The sequence below is a fragment of the Hyposmocoma kahamanoa genome, unplaced genomic scaffold (genome assembly GCF_003589595.1).
Source record: "Hyposmocoma kahamanoa isolate Upper Pololo Valley unplaced genomic scaffold, ASM358959v1 66, whole genome shotgun sequence".
Taxonomy (NCBI): domain Eukaryota; kingdom Metazoa; phylum Arthropoda; class Insecta; order Lepidoptera; family Cosmopterigidae; genus Hyposmocoma; species Hyposmocoma kahamanoa.
In genome coordinates, this window is record NW_020653854.1 from 10,839,527 (window position 1) to 10,855,369 (window position 15,843).

General features: G+C 36.9%; 1 protein-coding gene across 2 annotated transcripts in view; it reads left to right on the forward strand.

Annotated features, from left to right (window-relative positions):
• LOC113231728 (embryonic polarity protein dorsal-like) overlaps nucleotides 1–15,843 on the forward strand; it is a 59,971-nt gene that overhangs the window by 11,979 nt on the left and 32,149 nt on the right. The window contains exon 5 of one of the 2 annotated variants that reach the window (XM_026466215.1): nucleotides 14,975–15,107. In XM_026466215.1, coding sequence (XP_026322000.1) covers nucleotides 14,975–15,107 — 133 coding nt within the window. Of the gene's footprint in view, nucleotides 1–14,819; nucleotides 14,946–14,974; nucleotides 15,108–15,843 lie in introns of those variants that run through there. The other variant, XM_026466216.1, reaches the window with a different exon arrangement.

The following is a 15,843-nucleotide window of genomic DNA, read 5'->3' on the forward strand; positions in this document are numbered from 1 at the left end:
TTTAGAGTATTTACTTTCGTTTATAATTATTAATACAAAGATCGAACACTGAGAAAAAATTGCTTCGATCCGGCTAGATTCGAACCGGTTCTTCACTCACCAGTGAATGAATTTTCTTCACTGACTTTCATGGATTTCTAACAGATGGCGCTCCACGAATGACAAAGGACAATGGCAAACCTCCATATAAATTTTTGTTGACATAGTTTGTATGCGTCTGTTTGTGAAAAATATGTGAATATATAAGAATTGAAATTCCTGAATAAATTTCGTTTTGGGTTTACTTTTCTGAGAAGTCAGGAATTAAAGATATTCTACAAGTTTTGGGGGTTATGTGTTACGTAATTCTGTAAAATATATTCGATGTATTATTATATCAAAATAAACTACAGAAACCTTAAACAGAGTTAATAGAACCTGAATGGTGCCGTGGGTTTGTGACGTGATGAACGTTCAGAGGAAATTATTTTGTATACTGGTATGGTCAAAAGACATGAAGTTAAGCCATAACAAAAAAACTGAGTTAATTAATAACATACCACAGACTATGGCACTGGTAATTCGGACATAAATAATTTTTTTGCGAAACATGCCATCTATCCCTGATTTTGGAAACTCTTTAAGCAAATTAATTTACTCTCATTTTTATTAACTTATTTTAGGTTTTACGCTTCACATCTTGAGCTTGTACTTGTTGTTTGTTTGTTGTTGTTTTTATCAATGACGTATGTTAATGTATAAAAACAATAGGCTACGACGATTAGTGGAGAACGTTCTCTTTTAAAACAGTAAAAGCGCTTTGCTCAGTTACGGTAAAAATGTTCAAATTCGACAGGTGGCATATGCAATGTATCTACACTTATGGAATGCAAAAGATAAATAAAAATAATTTAAAAATTTAAAATTGTTATATACGACATGCTGAAGTATTCGACATTTTTCTTATAAATACGTATGAAGATATTAGTATTTGACATTTTTTTGGGATCTAAATTGCAATAACAAACACTGATATCTTTGAAAAAAGAAACCGTTCGGCTACTAGGGTCATTACAATACAATCATAAAAGGACAAACAGTAATTAGGCTTTCTAGAATATCTTTTAATTATATTATTATTGAATTCTTGAACATAGGTCTGTGTAAATGTTATATATAATTAAATACGTGAAACAGTGTTATACTTGTAGATATGGCACCTTAATAAAATTGTTTTTTATGGTGTATAAAATTACATTATGACGAGGAGAAGGACCCGAGGTAACCTCCACCTACAGACGTTTTGTGATAGTACGAAGTGAATAAATAATGACGGATAGTCCTTAAATCATATGGAACAAATATTAATAACAATTTAAAAAATAAATATGAAGCTAAGATACTCAAGATATTATTTTAAAACCTACACGTTTGTTAGAGTGCGGAACTTTCGTGACGGGCAGTTTGCGATGATACCACAACGTAAATGCGTGCTTTGTGCTTAACTGTTTGAATAGTGCTTTGGCTAGTGTGATCTATCAACAAACTATGTAAAAAAAATTAGCGTAAAATCTCGCGGTCTTTTTGCCCTGGACTCTGTACTCAACTACTCAACGACTAAGTATATTTTTATATATAAAGAATATACTGTGATTTGGCAACTAGAAAGCAGAATAATAATGTACGTGGCTACCTAACTTATAGATAAATAGTTTATTTTTCGTATTAACTTGAATTTTATCCTATCCCCATGTGCAATCGACTAATAGACAATGGCACACGTATCTGCAGTTTGTTCTTTTAAGTGGGTGGCGCTACAGTGACATAAATAAGCAAGCTTGATATACATTCCACTTCAGGACTCGACAGTGCTTTAAGGAGAACGATTAGGGCTATAATTCACAGAGTCATTGGCCGAATGCAGGTGAATGGGTTTCACACTTTTGTAGTTGTTTTTTATTACTTAGGTTTAACCGCAAAGTTTTTTAATTAATTAATAAGATCGTTCAAATTAATTATTGTTATGCGAAAAAAGATTTTACAGTACATTACTGCAGAGGCCGGGAAGTAAGGGATTGCGGGACGAGTGAGTTACAAGCAATCCCCGTTCCGGCCAAGGCGTGTATAGTACTTTTCTCAAATCAAATCAATGCGAGGAAATAATAAAAGACTAAAGAGAGGGAGATGTGTAATAAAAAAAGTAAAAAACAAAATTAATGAATATTAAAAGTATAACATTGTATAAATATATTGTGATTTTCTATGTTCTTTGTGGTGATATTCGTGATCTCATCCCTAAAATAACAGCAACCAGAAACAAACAAAGGTTTGTTATAATTATTAATACAAAGATCGAACACTCAGAAAAAATTCCTTCGATCCGGTCGGATTCGAACCGACGTCTTCTTGCATACCGTGCCAGACGCTATACCAACTAAGCCACGGAACGAACCAACGAACCTCACGAATTTTTCTATGTGCTTGCGTCGTGTCTTTGTACTTGGTCTTTCAACGACTTTTTAGTCGTAGCGCCATCTATGAGAAATCTTTAACAGATTGATCACCCAGTTAAGTCGGTCACCTGGAGCCACGTAAATATTTCAACATGTTTTCTGCAGTAAATATTTTTGAATTTTTAGTTTTGTAACTAGCAGATTAGCGCTTCAGTAGGGACTTCAAGGAACTGTATTCCAATGATGACGCTGTGTTTACATTATGTTTACATGTGTTTGTACATTAAATTTGAGTATGGAATAAGTGGCCCATATTGTTGATGGCTTTTGAGTTTTAGCAAGTTCGCTAAAATAAGCTACACACACAGTCCATGAAAACGAATTAGCATTTTTTTCGCTTCTCCGTTGCATGAACGTTTCATAAGTTTTCATGTATCTAACTTTGCTCATAGCCGGCAACAAGTTTTCCATCGCTAATATTGCCTCGTTTTAATTTAGGACTACAATCCATTACTGCAATTTGTACTGCAATCCATTACCGCCCGTCTCACTCATTTTCAAAACGAAAATACAAAAAAAAGGAAAAACAGAAAAGACTACCAAAGCACTTTATTTTATGCATTTTTCTGTTTTTTTCAGAAGTATGCGGTATACGTAGGTATTTTTAATTCTCGCAATTGCTAACACTTTGACAGTTGGCTGTATGAGTCTTTCCTTTGCCTGTTTACATAGTTCATCTGGATTTAAAAGTTTAGAAAAGTTTACAGTAAGCGCCCAATTACACGAGGCGAAAAATTACGCGCGGCCGCCGCACGGCGACCGCCCAGTTAGCACGCCTTCATGTATGATAATGGCGAATCTGGATTCTATTTACTAGGCAAAAACATTTAAATTCCTCTAAATAACATAACGTGCGAATATGTTAGAATTTATTCAAAAATATTTAAAAAAGTATGTGTAGCTGCTAAGGTTAAGTTTCACAGCGACAAAATTAGACAATCGATAAATAAATCTAAAACTACTTGGAGCATAATAAATAAAGAGTCAGGCAGGGTTAAACAACACGATAGAGACATGGTTTTAGAATTAGACAGCAAACTTATAAAATCTAAAGATAAAGTAGCCCAAGCTTTTGAATCGTTATTTTCGGAAATTGCTGTAACACTACAGAATCATTAAATTCCTCCCCTTCACTTGCTATTGATCTCCTAAAGGAAAATGTTAACGTTTATGGCAGTTTATTTAATTTCCGTCATGTTAATCCACAAGATATCATAATAGCTTTTAAATCAATACATGTTAAAAAAACTGAAGATCTCTGGGGCATATCAACTAAAGTTATAGACTCAGTTATTAATCTAATTTCCCCACATTTATATAGCTTTTAATAGGTGCGTTGACGAAGGTGTTTTTCCCCGATTTAATGAAATACAGCAAGGTTATTCCCTTATTCAAAAACGGTAGGAAAGTTGATCCTAGCAACTATAGGCCCATTTCAATTTTACCAGCTTTAAGTAAAATATTCGAAAAGGTTATACTAACTCAATTACTGTCCTATTTCGGTAGGAATCATATTTTTCATAGTGAACAATACGGGTTTGCTAGTGGTAGATCGACTAGCGATGCGGGGGTAGCGTTACTAAAACACATCTTTGATGCTTGGGAAAGGTCCCAGAACGCTATTGGTGTTTTCAGTGACCTCTCAAAGGCATTTGATTGAACATTACGGTATAAATGGCAAGGCGTCGAAACTTGTCTCGTCATATCTCAATGGTAGAATTCATAAAGTAGACATAAATGGAGTGACTTCTTTGGGTTCTCCGGTAAAAATGGGTGTTCCGCAGGGCTCAATACTTGGACCTTTCTTATTTGTGAATTAATTAATGATCTGCCATTCTTTGTTAAGGACCATTGCGAAATAGTGTTGTTTGCTGATAACACATCCTTGACTTTTTTAAACAGACAGACATGACATTAACTATGACCATATTAATGATACCCTCTCTAATGTAGTTTATTGGTTGAGTGCTAACAATTTATTGCATAATGCCAAGAAGACAAAATGTGTTAAATTTGAATTGCCTAACGTAAAATCGACTAGTCCAAGCATAGAAATAAACGGAGAAAAGTTAGACCTTGTTAATAAAGCAGTCTTCTTGGGAGTGACCTTAGATAGTAAACTTCATTGGTTTCCACATATATCTTCCCTGGCCAGCAGATTAAGCTCCGCTGCATACGCAGTCCGCAGAATACGTGAGCTTACCGATGTTAGTACTGCTAGACTAGTTTACTTTAGTTACTTCCATAGTATAATGTCCTACGGGATTCTCATGTGGGGTAAAGCGGCAGATATTCAAACTATATTTGTATTGCAAAAACGAGCGATTCGTTCTGTGTACCGTCTAGGCTCTCGGGTTTCTCTCAAAGAAAAGTTTAAGGAGACTGGTATCATGACTGTGGCATCACAGTACATTTACTCAAATATTTTATATGCCCGTAAAAATATACATAATTTAAAGAAGATATCCATAATATTAACCTTAGAGCTAAGTCCAAACTCATGGTACCACGATTTCGTTTAACCAAGGTAAACAACTCTTTTATGGGAAACTGTATACGTTTTTACAATAAGATTCCGGATCATATATTACATTTATCATTTCGTAAGTTTAAAAATTACAATAAAAATATTTTGATCGAAAAATCATATTACAAAATTCAAGACTACGTGTTAGATAAAAATGTATGGAAAGACTACACGGCTCCAGAATCCACACAAATTTGTTTCAAAGTGTATTCCATAGCATTTAAGTTTATTTGAAAAGAGCAATCCTTAGAGTTTCTTGCTCGTTCTTCTCAGGGAGGTCAGCGTAGTGAACAAGCAATGGCTTAAATGACGTTTTCAAGTGTAAATTTATTTAACCTATGGAATAAATAAATAATCTTTGACTTTGACTTTGCGCTCGGCGACCGCGCGATCTTTGTGCGGATCACTGCGTAGAACAAATTGCGTAGACCAGTCTCGCCCGCGTGGCCGGGACGCTCATTTAAGTTAAAACGTAAAAGCTAATCAAATATAGCGTGTTTTGGCATGACAGTTAGATGCACGCCGTCGCTGTGCGGCGGCAACGCGGACTTGGACTCGGCCTTTCGACCGCGCGGCGGCCACGCGGGGTGAGCGCGATGAAATTCGTGTCGAATAAATGCGCCCTAATGGATTTTCATACTTACTTTGCTGGCCTTGGCCGAAAAGAAGTCTCACTGTCCATAAATTACTAACTTCCCGTGTTCGTTTTTTGAAAGTAATGTAAACATTTCCGAACATGTTTGAGAAATATACAGTTTCTGTACATTTGGATGCAAATGTTTTCCTTTCAATAAGTTTTCGAACATTTCGGTAATTAATACATATGCATCAACAGAGGTGACTTACGATGACGTTAAAGACAGATTCTGTGAGGAACTAGAGTTAGTGTACGACAAAATATCTGAGTATAACATTAGAGATCGTAGTTGGAGATTTCAATGCCAAAGTTGATCGGAACGAAGTTTTTTGTTATATAGGTAAGTAAATAAGTGTGCATTTGACCTCCATCTCAATTAATGGAAAGCGACGATGAGGTTGATGATGTAGCATGCACACTTAGTGCTTATTCACTCTCGCCTTGAAAAGGTCCAAGTTATAGCGTTCGGGCAACAAGTCTATAAATAATAAATAACGCACACACTCAACATAGCCCCGCACTAGGAAAACCCTGTGTCGCGGGTGCCATGGACACACACTTAGACAACCACAAATTACACCCAAACTCACGAGAGAAATAATTGTAGGCCATACAACTATTTCTCTCGGCCCGGGAATCGAACCTGGGACCTCTGCGTGGCAGTCCGGCATGGTAACCGTTCGGCCACGGAGGCAGTTAATTGTACTCCTTTGCCGTTCACCTTATAAATATGAAAGCGAAACTCTTCATGCGAATCTCTAAAATATCCACAACATACGCGTGGAAAAGTCTTTTCACCTACAATTGGCAAACACAAGAACACAAATGAATACGGTCTCCGATTAGTTAGCTTCGCTGCATCTAAGACCTCGCACTTAGTCAATATAAACGGTGGAAATTTGAAATGTCGTAAGGAATATTTTGTCGTAATGGTACTACAAAATGTCACTTACGACACTTCAAAATTCGATACATCGACGAAATTATTACCCATAAATCGACAGTCCTAAGAGACATTTTGTCGTAAGGTCATTTTCCCTTACGACAAAATGTCCCTTAGGAAATTTCAAATTTCCATCATCGTAATCGGTATGATGATGACTGAATGCATTACAAACGTTTTCGTAAAGTTATTTCAGCAATGTCATTACTTTTTCCAAGTCTTTTTTAGGCTTACCTTATGTGGTTATAATGTATACCAATGAAATTAATTACCTGACAAAGAATATATTAACATGACGATAACGTTGTTGGTAACATTAGTTGGTATTATTATAAGTTTAATTGGGCAACTCTTCCTCCTTCTTTGTTCCAAACTTAATGGTGCATTTGTGCGTTGTGTTAATAAATCAAGTTCTAAACGTATTCGTCGTATCGCGAATAGTGCAATTACGCGTACTAACGTAATAACGTTAAATCCCTCTCCTGTGAAATTGGGTTTGGTGCAGATACGCGCTTTTTACCAATACTATATACGCGGAATTGCACTATCCCCAAGGACATAGGAAATGCTAATACTAATGGATCAGGTTGTTCATTATAAATTAATTCATTGTTCCGTAGCATTGTCATAATACATTAAACGTCAAAAATTAGTGCTTCTTTTTGTCTTACCAGAGTCGAGTTATATTCTAATCTCGGCCTTAATGTTGTGTTATCAATATAAATATTTGTATTCTTTTTTTATTTTTTAAATTCTGTTAAGCGTATTTTCCAAAGACATTGTTTCTACATCTGCAATCAGTCGCTAGACAGTAAATACATTTTGTGAGTGCGTATTTTGGCGGTTGAGAGCAAAGAAGCTTCAGCCTCACTAAAATCATCGAACACATGCATTCATTTTAGTCTCTTGATGTTGCTACCATCAACTAGTGCTTTAGAGAGAGGATTCGGATGAGTATTGAGGCGACTCCTACGTTTTCGTTTATACAAGTCCATCTCTTCGACAATCGTTGTGATCTCCGTGGATTTCAGTGTTCTTAATGTACTTTATGACATCCCTGACAGTTCGGAAGATGTTGTTTTGGACATTGGCAAAATAAGGCATTGAATATGTTCGGCGTAATTTCGGACAGTTTACATAATTGGAAGAAGTTTGTAAACCTAATCCGACAGCAATGTTCGTTTTCCTTCCTTTTAAACAAGTGATAATTACGAAACCTAATTCCAGATGACTCAACAATACTTAGTACTGTCTTGGATGGGAATCGTGCCTTAGCCTTACACATATCAAAAAAAGTTTGCGATCAATAGCATAAGCTCCTATAATTCTTTAAATTTAACTTTATCAAGAAAAAATCTATGTTGTATGCTTTCTTTAAATAGGAATACCCTGTTTGAAATTAAAATATAAAACTATTTTTTATTCTTTATTTTTAAAAATTGAGCCATTAATCATAATGTAATAGTGATAGAAATTTCATAGAAAGAAAAAGACTGTTTAATTAATTTTAAACAACAATTTATTATTAAAAGGTGTGAATTCAATATAAAATAACTCCTCCCCTGGCTCGAATACATGCGAAGATCCTCCTGGGCATGCTGAGGATCAAGTTATCCAGCATTTCCTGGGGTAACCTATCCCATTCTTCAATAGCGGCTTCCCTGAGCTCTGGAACTGTCTGGGGACGTGGCTCACGGTTCCATACTGCTCGTTTAAGAGCATCCCACGCGTGCTCTATTGGGTTTAAGTCGGGCGAGCCGGCAGGCCAGTCTAATCGTGTGATATCGTATTCTTGAAGAGCAGCATTGACTCGTTGAGCTCGATGTGCGGGCGCATTATCATCGACCAGTACAAATTGGTGCCCATGGTTTACTCGGAATGGTCTGACGATATCATCAATAGCAACTGCTTTGTACATGTCTGCTGTCATGAAGCCCCGATACGGGATCAAAGGCGTTCTAGCTCCAATCATAATGCCACCCCAAAAGGACACCGATTTTCCGCCTTGCTGAACTGTTCCAGTGGCAGTTCTTTGTCTTTCACGGTCGCCTGGTCTTCTCCAGACACGGACACGTCGGTTATCTGGATGAGTGCTGATTCGGGATTCGTCAACGAAGAGACAGTTTTGCCAAATGTTTACGTCCTCACCTTCTTCATTTTGCCGAAGTCTAGCCCACTGCAATCTTCGTTGTTGACGTTGCCGGGAATTGAGCGGAGCTCGCCAACACCTCCGTGCTCGTAATCCAGTCTGGTGCAAGCAATTGCGAACGGTCTGCGTGCTAACTTCAAGCCCAGAGGCGGCCCTGACTTCTGCTTTTATTTTAGTGGCGTTGATTGTTGGATCACGGGCTGCCAGCAATCTAATATAGCGCTTTTGGGCAGCTGTCAAAACAGTTGGGCGACCGCTGCGGGGTCGGTCAGCTAAATTCCCCATTCCGTGATACCTCTGCAACGTAGCCACGACACAGGATTGGGATATAGCAAGTCTGCGTGCTATTACTCTCGTGGTGTATCCTTCTTCCCTCAAAGTTACTATTCTAGCTCGTAAAACCTCTGATAATCCTCTTGGCATTTTTTCAATCACAACTTTCCGCGAAAAATATCTTAAATCGCTTATAATTGACTAAATCAGATTTCTGAATGAGCGTAAGCTAGAACTGAAAGCCTTTTTATATGAAAAAACAATTGAAGAACGGGGTCATTGTTTTATGTTCTAATTTATTTTTAAATAGAATCTAAAAAGAAGAAAAAATCATAATATAATCTACAGTAACAAAAAAGATTTCAGTTTTTCGAAGTGATCGCAAACTTTTTTTGATGTGTGTACGTAGTGGGCAATTTTTTTCCACCTAGTACCGCATCCTAAAGAAAATTTATTTTACTTAAGTATAAATAATTTAACATTTCGATAGTATATCCTAATAAAGAAAAATTCCTTCGATCTGACTGGACTCAAACCAGCGTCTGTTGCCTCACCGCGGCTACCGCAACTGAGCTACAAACGCTGGTTCCAGTCTAGTCAGATAGACGGAATTTTTCTTTGTTTGATCTTTGTATCAATAATAATAAGAAACTAATAGAGCTTTTAAAATGAAATTAAAACAAAATAATAAAAAGCATCATGATATTCAATGACGTAAATGCCCTAATTTATTATTTACCTTGCTGCAAATAATAACTGCAAATAACAAAGGATGTGTTCTCGGGCACGCCTAAATGAAGTGATAAAACTATCCGTCAGCAGGGTACTTACCACCGGATTAATCATAATAAATATTCTCTATGCATTTGTTTACATGAGTGTCTGGAACTCATTCGGGTTAACCTTGAAATTCCGCACGTTTGAAATATAAGTTAAAAAGGAAGTAACATTTGAAGGCGTCCATTTTTTTGAAGTTAGTAGCCACCAGGGACATTAAACTTGAAAGCCACTCTGTAGTACTTAACGTTCCATGCTATTTCACACGTATTTTTTACTATACAGGGTGATTGGTAACTCGATACATTCCTTTTAAGGGGTGAAAGTAGACATAATTTGAAGCAAATTAAGTCAAGTTATACCCTGTCCGAAAATTAGTAGTTTCGAAGATATTGAAGATTTAAAGTTTTAAAAAAAAAATCCCGATTCTCAGCTTTGTTATTTTTTTGGAATTTTATTTCTGTCCGTTTCTACTTTGTTTTCATTTTATCTAGTAGTTATTGAATTGAAGTTATTGTTTAATAGCAATAGAGTACGAAATAACCGTTAAATTTGCCATAGTGGTTCAAAAATGATGAGAACTACCGAAAAAGAAACAACAATTTATTTATTAAAAGGAGTGCCTTGTAAAAAAATTATATGGAACGATGTGTACAAATTGCTTAAATTACTTCTTTGTACTGTTACCTATTCAAAACAGTTACAATGTTAACTACAATGTTAATTTTTCTAATACAAAAGTGATGAAAATCAAGAACAAATTGCGAGTTCACTACACTTGATTTTATGGTAAAATAAGTTTTATAGGGAAAATGTTAAAGAAATGTTGACACTTGACAATCTGTAACGTTTATTACCTTAAAGTACAAACTCTTAACTAAGTTATTCTAAATTTTATACATTTATTGTAAGTCCTGCTCAAAATGGGAACCTCGGTTCCTAATACACGCTCTTAGTCTTCTGCGTACTTCACTTGTCGTTACCCGCGATGTTATAATTGTTCTTATTTGTTCAGCTGCGTCAATTATTCTCTGCCTTAGCTCATCTAATGAATTTACGGGCGTTTCATACACCAAACTTTTCATAAATAAAAATCGCCCCCATAAATAAAAATCGCACGGTGTCAAATCTGGGCACCGTGCTGGGCCAAGGAATCGGCCCGCCTCGACCAATCCAACGGTCTGGACAATTCGTGTCCAGCCATTGTCACACATCTAGGTGGAAGTGAGCTGGGCAGCCATCATGCTGGTAAATCAGATTTAAAAATGTTCTAATGGGTACATCTTCTAACAATACAGACGAATTATCCCTCAAGAAATTTTCGTACATCTCTCCATTTAAATGGTCAGGGAAAAAGTAAGGCCCGATTAAATGTCTGGCAATGATTCCCATCCAGATGTTAAGGGAAAACCTTCTCTGGTGGGAAGTTTCTTTTTTTTCGTGGGTTTTCACGTCTCGGGTTCCACAAATGTGCATTGTGGAAATTTGTGATTCCGTCGCGATCAAACTTGGATTCGTCTGTCCATAATATTCTTGACAAAAAATTTGGGTCTTCCAGATCGGCATTAATCATGAAACGGCAATAATCTAACCTTCTAACTGGATCTCCTTCCTCCAATCCTTGCACAGGAGTGTAATGGTACGGGTACAGGCCAGCGGTGTGAACAGTGAACCACACTTTCCATTGTGCTGTGCCAAGTAGCCTGACTACAATCCTAGTAGAAGTGGTAGGGTCTCTTCTAAAAGCCTCTAATATTTCCTCTTCTTCCACTGGAACAAAACGTGTAGGCCTGCCACAATTTCTACGCGTTCGAGTGTTGTCGATGTCGTCCCGCCTCAAGCGCGTGTAAGTGCCAGAAAACACTCTCTCGTTTGGCACACGACTATTAGGGTAGAGCCGCATGTACTCCCTTCGTGCCGCAGCAGCATTACCATCACAAAAACCGTAACAGAACACAATGTCCGCGTGTTCTTCGTTCGTATACTCAGACATTTTATCACTGATGTAACCAGAAAAACTTCGAAAAGTAGAATGCAACGACACGTCCGTACTCAGGAATAGTTAAAGCCAACTAAACTAAAATAATATTAAATGGTTTGTGAATACTTTACAAAGGTCCCGATTGATGCCGAGGCTAAATAAAAGAATTTAGATATATTAGCTCCAGGTGAACTGTTAACAGAGAGCAGTTGGGTTCGTATTTTTAAGAAACGCTCGTCCGACCCACAATTGTATTGTTCCAAAAACTTGTAACTTATCTCTTATTTGGTACAACATATGTACTTTTTGAATAAGTAACAATACAAAGAAGTAATTTAAGTAATTTGTACACATCGTTCCATATAATTTTTTTACAAGGCACTCCTTTTAATAAATAAATTGTTGTTTTTTTTTTCGGTAGTTCTCATCATTTTTGAACCATAATGGCAAATTTAACAGTTATTTCGTACTCTATTGCTATTAAAGAATAACTTTAATTCAATAACTACTAGATAAAATGAAAACTAACCAGAAACGGACAGAAATAAAATTCCAAAAAAATAACAAAACTGAGAATCGGGATTTAAAAAAAAAAATTTAAATCTTCAATATCTTCTACTAATTTTCGGACAGGGTATAAATTGACTTAATTTGCTTCAAATTAGGTCTACTTTCACCCCTTAAAACCGACAACCGAATGTCACCATTGTGGCTGCTGTGAAGACACGGCACAGCACACGCTGCAGGTGTGCCCAGCCTGGGCCAATGAGCGCCGTGAACTTGTTGCCGCAGTGGGGCACGACCTGTCACTCCCTGCAATGAACAAATCAATGCTGGAAAGTGACAGGTCGTGGATGGAGGTAGTATCCTTCTGCGAACACGTAAAGTCGCAGAAGGAAGCTGCGGAGCGGGAGAGGGAGGCTACCACCCTTCTTCCAATCCGCCGCAGGAGAGCAGGACGTCGGAGGAGGCACTATCATGCCCTCCTTCAACCCCCATAACAGGGGTTTTGGCGGTGGACGCGGGGGCGTCCGCCGCCCGTAATGTATAGATCCCGAGGTGGCGCGCGCGGTGTTCCTGCGTGCCCCTGTAAGTGTTGAATGGGGTGGTGTTTCTCCAGCTCCACCTCATTGGGAAGAGGCCCACGACCGAGGGCCAGCGCCGTCGGGACCGCGGAAGAGTGCAAAAGCGTTCCCGTAGTCCCGGCAAAAGGTGCAGGGACGGAACACCGTGGGGTTTTAGTCGGTAGGAGTCCGACATGATCTGAGGCTGAGGCTGCGGGGGCAACAGAGAGATATCCATGAGGATTTCCCCACGTAAAAAAAAAAGAGGTAGTACTAGTAGGTGGTAGTACTGCCACCTTACCTATTTCTGCCGCCAAGCAGTAATCTCAGCATTACTGTGTTCCTATTTTGAATGGTAAGGGTGCTGGTAAAATTACAGGCACATAGGACTTGTCAACTTATGTCTCCGGGTGACGGGCGCAGTGGTAGTGCCCCTCAGATCTTCGCAATTTAATACTCTGAGTGGCACTGTAACTGTTAAGGACAAGCGTGTAGCTTACTATCAGGCGCACGACATATTCCTCACGTCACATGATGTTATAAAAAAAATATATTCTCTATAAAGTTTATTTATTGTATCCTTTACTTACGACCATGTAAATATTGTTATCTAACTAAACATATTGTTATTTTTCACATTTTTTGTATATGAAAAGAAAGATTTATTAAAAATCGTATCACTCGTTACGTCATAATCTCTTGACCGCAGTTATCGGTTTAAATATAAAGTGTAATCTGGTTTAAAAGTTCCTGAGCTCTATTTAAAGACCGTGTTCGTTTTACGATCGTGTTCGTGTACCTATCTCACAATTGATACTAATTTGCCATATACATCCTATTTAACGTGCGAATAGTATATGCCTTAGGACGACAATATTTATTTGTATTAAATGTATTCAAGGACAAGTTCTATTCCTGGCACCAGCTCTGCAACACATTGTAACTACAACAAGTCAATGCTCGATAGTAATATTATATCCCAGCACGTATGATTATGACTACAAAGTTTTAATCAATACAAAACTATAGAAATCGAGTCCAAGCTTAATACTTGCAAGAAATCTGGAGTCTTGCTAACATTAGCTGGTGAGTTTACATACGTCTTTCATTTATGTTACGTACGCAAAATCGCACATATTGAAGCTCTTATATCATCCCGTAATGCATAAAAATATTTATAGTGTAACTTTTCTTTTTAAGCCTCCCCACAACCATAGTACTTCATAATGTAGTTCCTATCTTAATCGAGGTGGTCGTAACGCGAGCACGAACGCGTAGGCGCGATACATATATTGATGTTTATTCAAACAATATAGTAGATAAATCTTTTTTATTATATAAATACTGGTATAGTTCAGAATTCTTCCTGCAGTGTAACACGACAGGCTGCGACTTACGCTAGAGACTGATATTGCTGTACTCGCGCTTAGGGTTTACGGTTTTTCAATGGGATGTGAGAAGGGAGTTTGTTCCACAAGTGCGCTGCTCGAGAAGAAAAGAGTTAAATAAATAATGTGTTTTTCTTGTGAAATCATTTGGGTATTTTTTACTTCATTGAAACGTGGCATGGTTAGTGAATCACTAAGAAAAAAGCTCACCAAAACAAAACTGTAGTCGTTTTTTAGTACTATAGGAAAATTTTCTATCATTATAGCGAAACTTATTACCGTCTCATCAATTTTGACAATGGGATCTATAAACAACCCGAAACGTTAGTTTATTTGAAAAAAATATATATACGCGATTCTCATACGAAAAAATAGTTTCATTTCCAATATAAATAAAATAAAGTATAAATAAAATAGTAAACACTACTTATTGCAGTAGGTATAGGGCATTGTGACACTTCTCTACAGAATAAAGCGTGTGTCGGTTACTGTAACACGCTAGTATTTTGTTAATAGTTTATTCATTATTCTCATAAAGTCGCAGTTCTCATGGCGAGCGCACGCGCGCGCTTCCCTAGACTCATTATTCAGGCCGGGCGCGTGAAGTTAAATAAAATACATTTAAAATAGAAAATTAGTATCATTAAACATGTAGTGTAAATAAAACGTAGTGTTCTAAAATTATTTGAACAATGTTCTTCTGCTCCGATTGTGGTATGTAACATTTTAATTATATTTTTTAGTTAAGAGCGCACTGTGAAAATGTTGCTAAAACCATCAACCTGAACATTGTACGACTGAGGTTCAGCGCTCACGACATCCTCACCGATAAGGAAATATGTCCCCCGGTCTTCTCGGAACCGATATCTAACATGAGTGAGTACTAAGATTGTTAATTTCTGTTATCATTTAAAGTAATTTTGTCATTTGGTTAAAATTGATCTTGTGTTTTTTTTTGTTAGCCTGCAATAGTGTCCCAGTGCAGTGCAGTGGGATACCTTATATTACATATGTCAATTTAAAAAGAACTTCAACTTTTTTTTACGCGCCAAATGAGTTAATGTTAAGGAGACACCATTGTTTAGCAAAGTAGGTAACCTTATTGAGTTTCAAATCATGCGAACGACCACACACGTCGATGTCGTAAATTTTGACATTATATAATCAACGCGTAGGCAATGATTACTTTATGTTATTTGTTGTATGTAACGTGTACTGACTCATTGATTAATTAATTTTGTAATTTATATATATAATTATAACATTTATAACTACTACTAATAACGCAGTATTGCAGTGTGCTACGGTTTTGAACTGAATATAAAGCGACAAAATGCCAACAAAATATATACTAATACTTGTACATAAATATATATGTAAGAAGATGGGTACTTTATTCACGTTAAGTTTACCAGTATTTTGCGTTACTGCGTTATTGTCAAGTCAACGACCATATTAACGACAATCGAGTTATTTTACTTTAGCACTTTTTATATTATCAAAAAATCAAAATTATTTTATTTGACATTTTGATTTGATGTAAATTGATGATGATTTGAGTGATGTAAATTAATTATAGAAACGCAGTTCAGTGCGGTGTTCGTAGTCCACG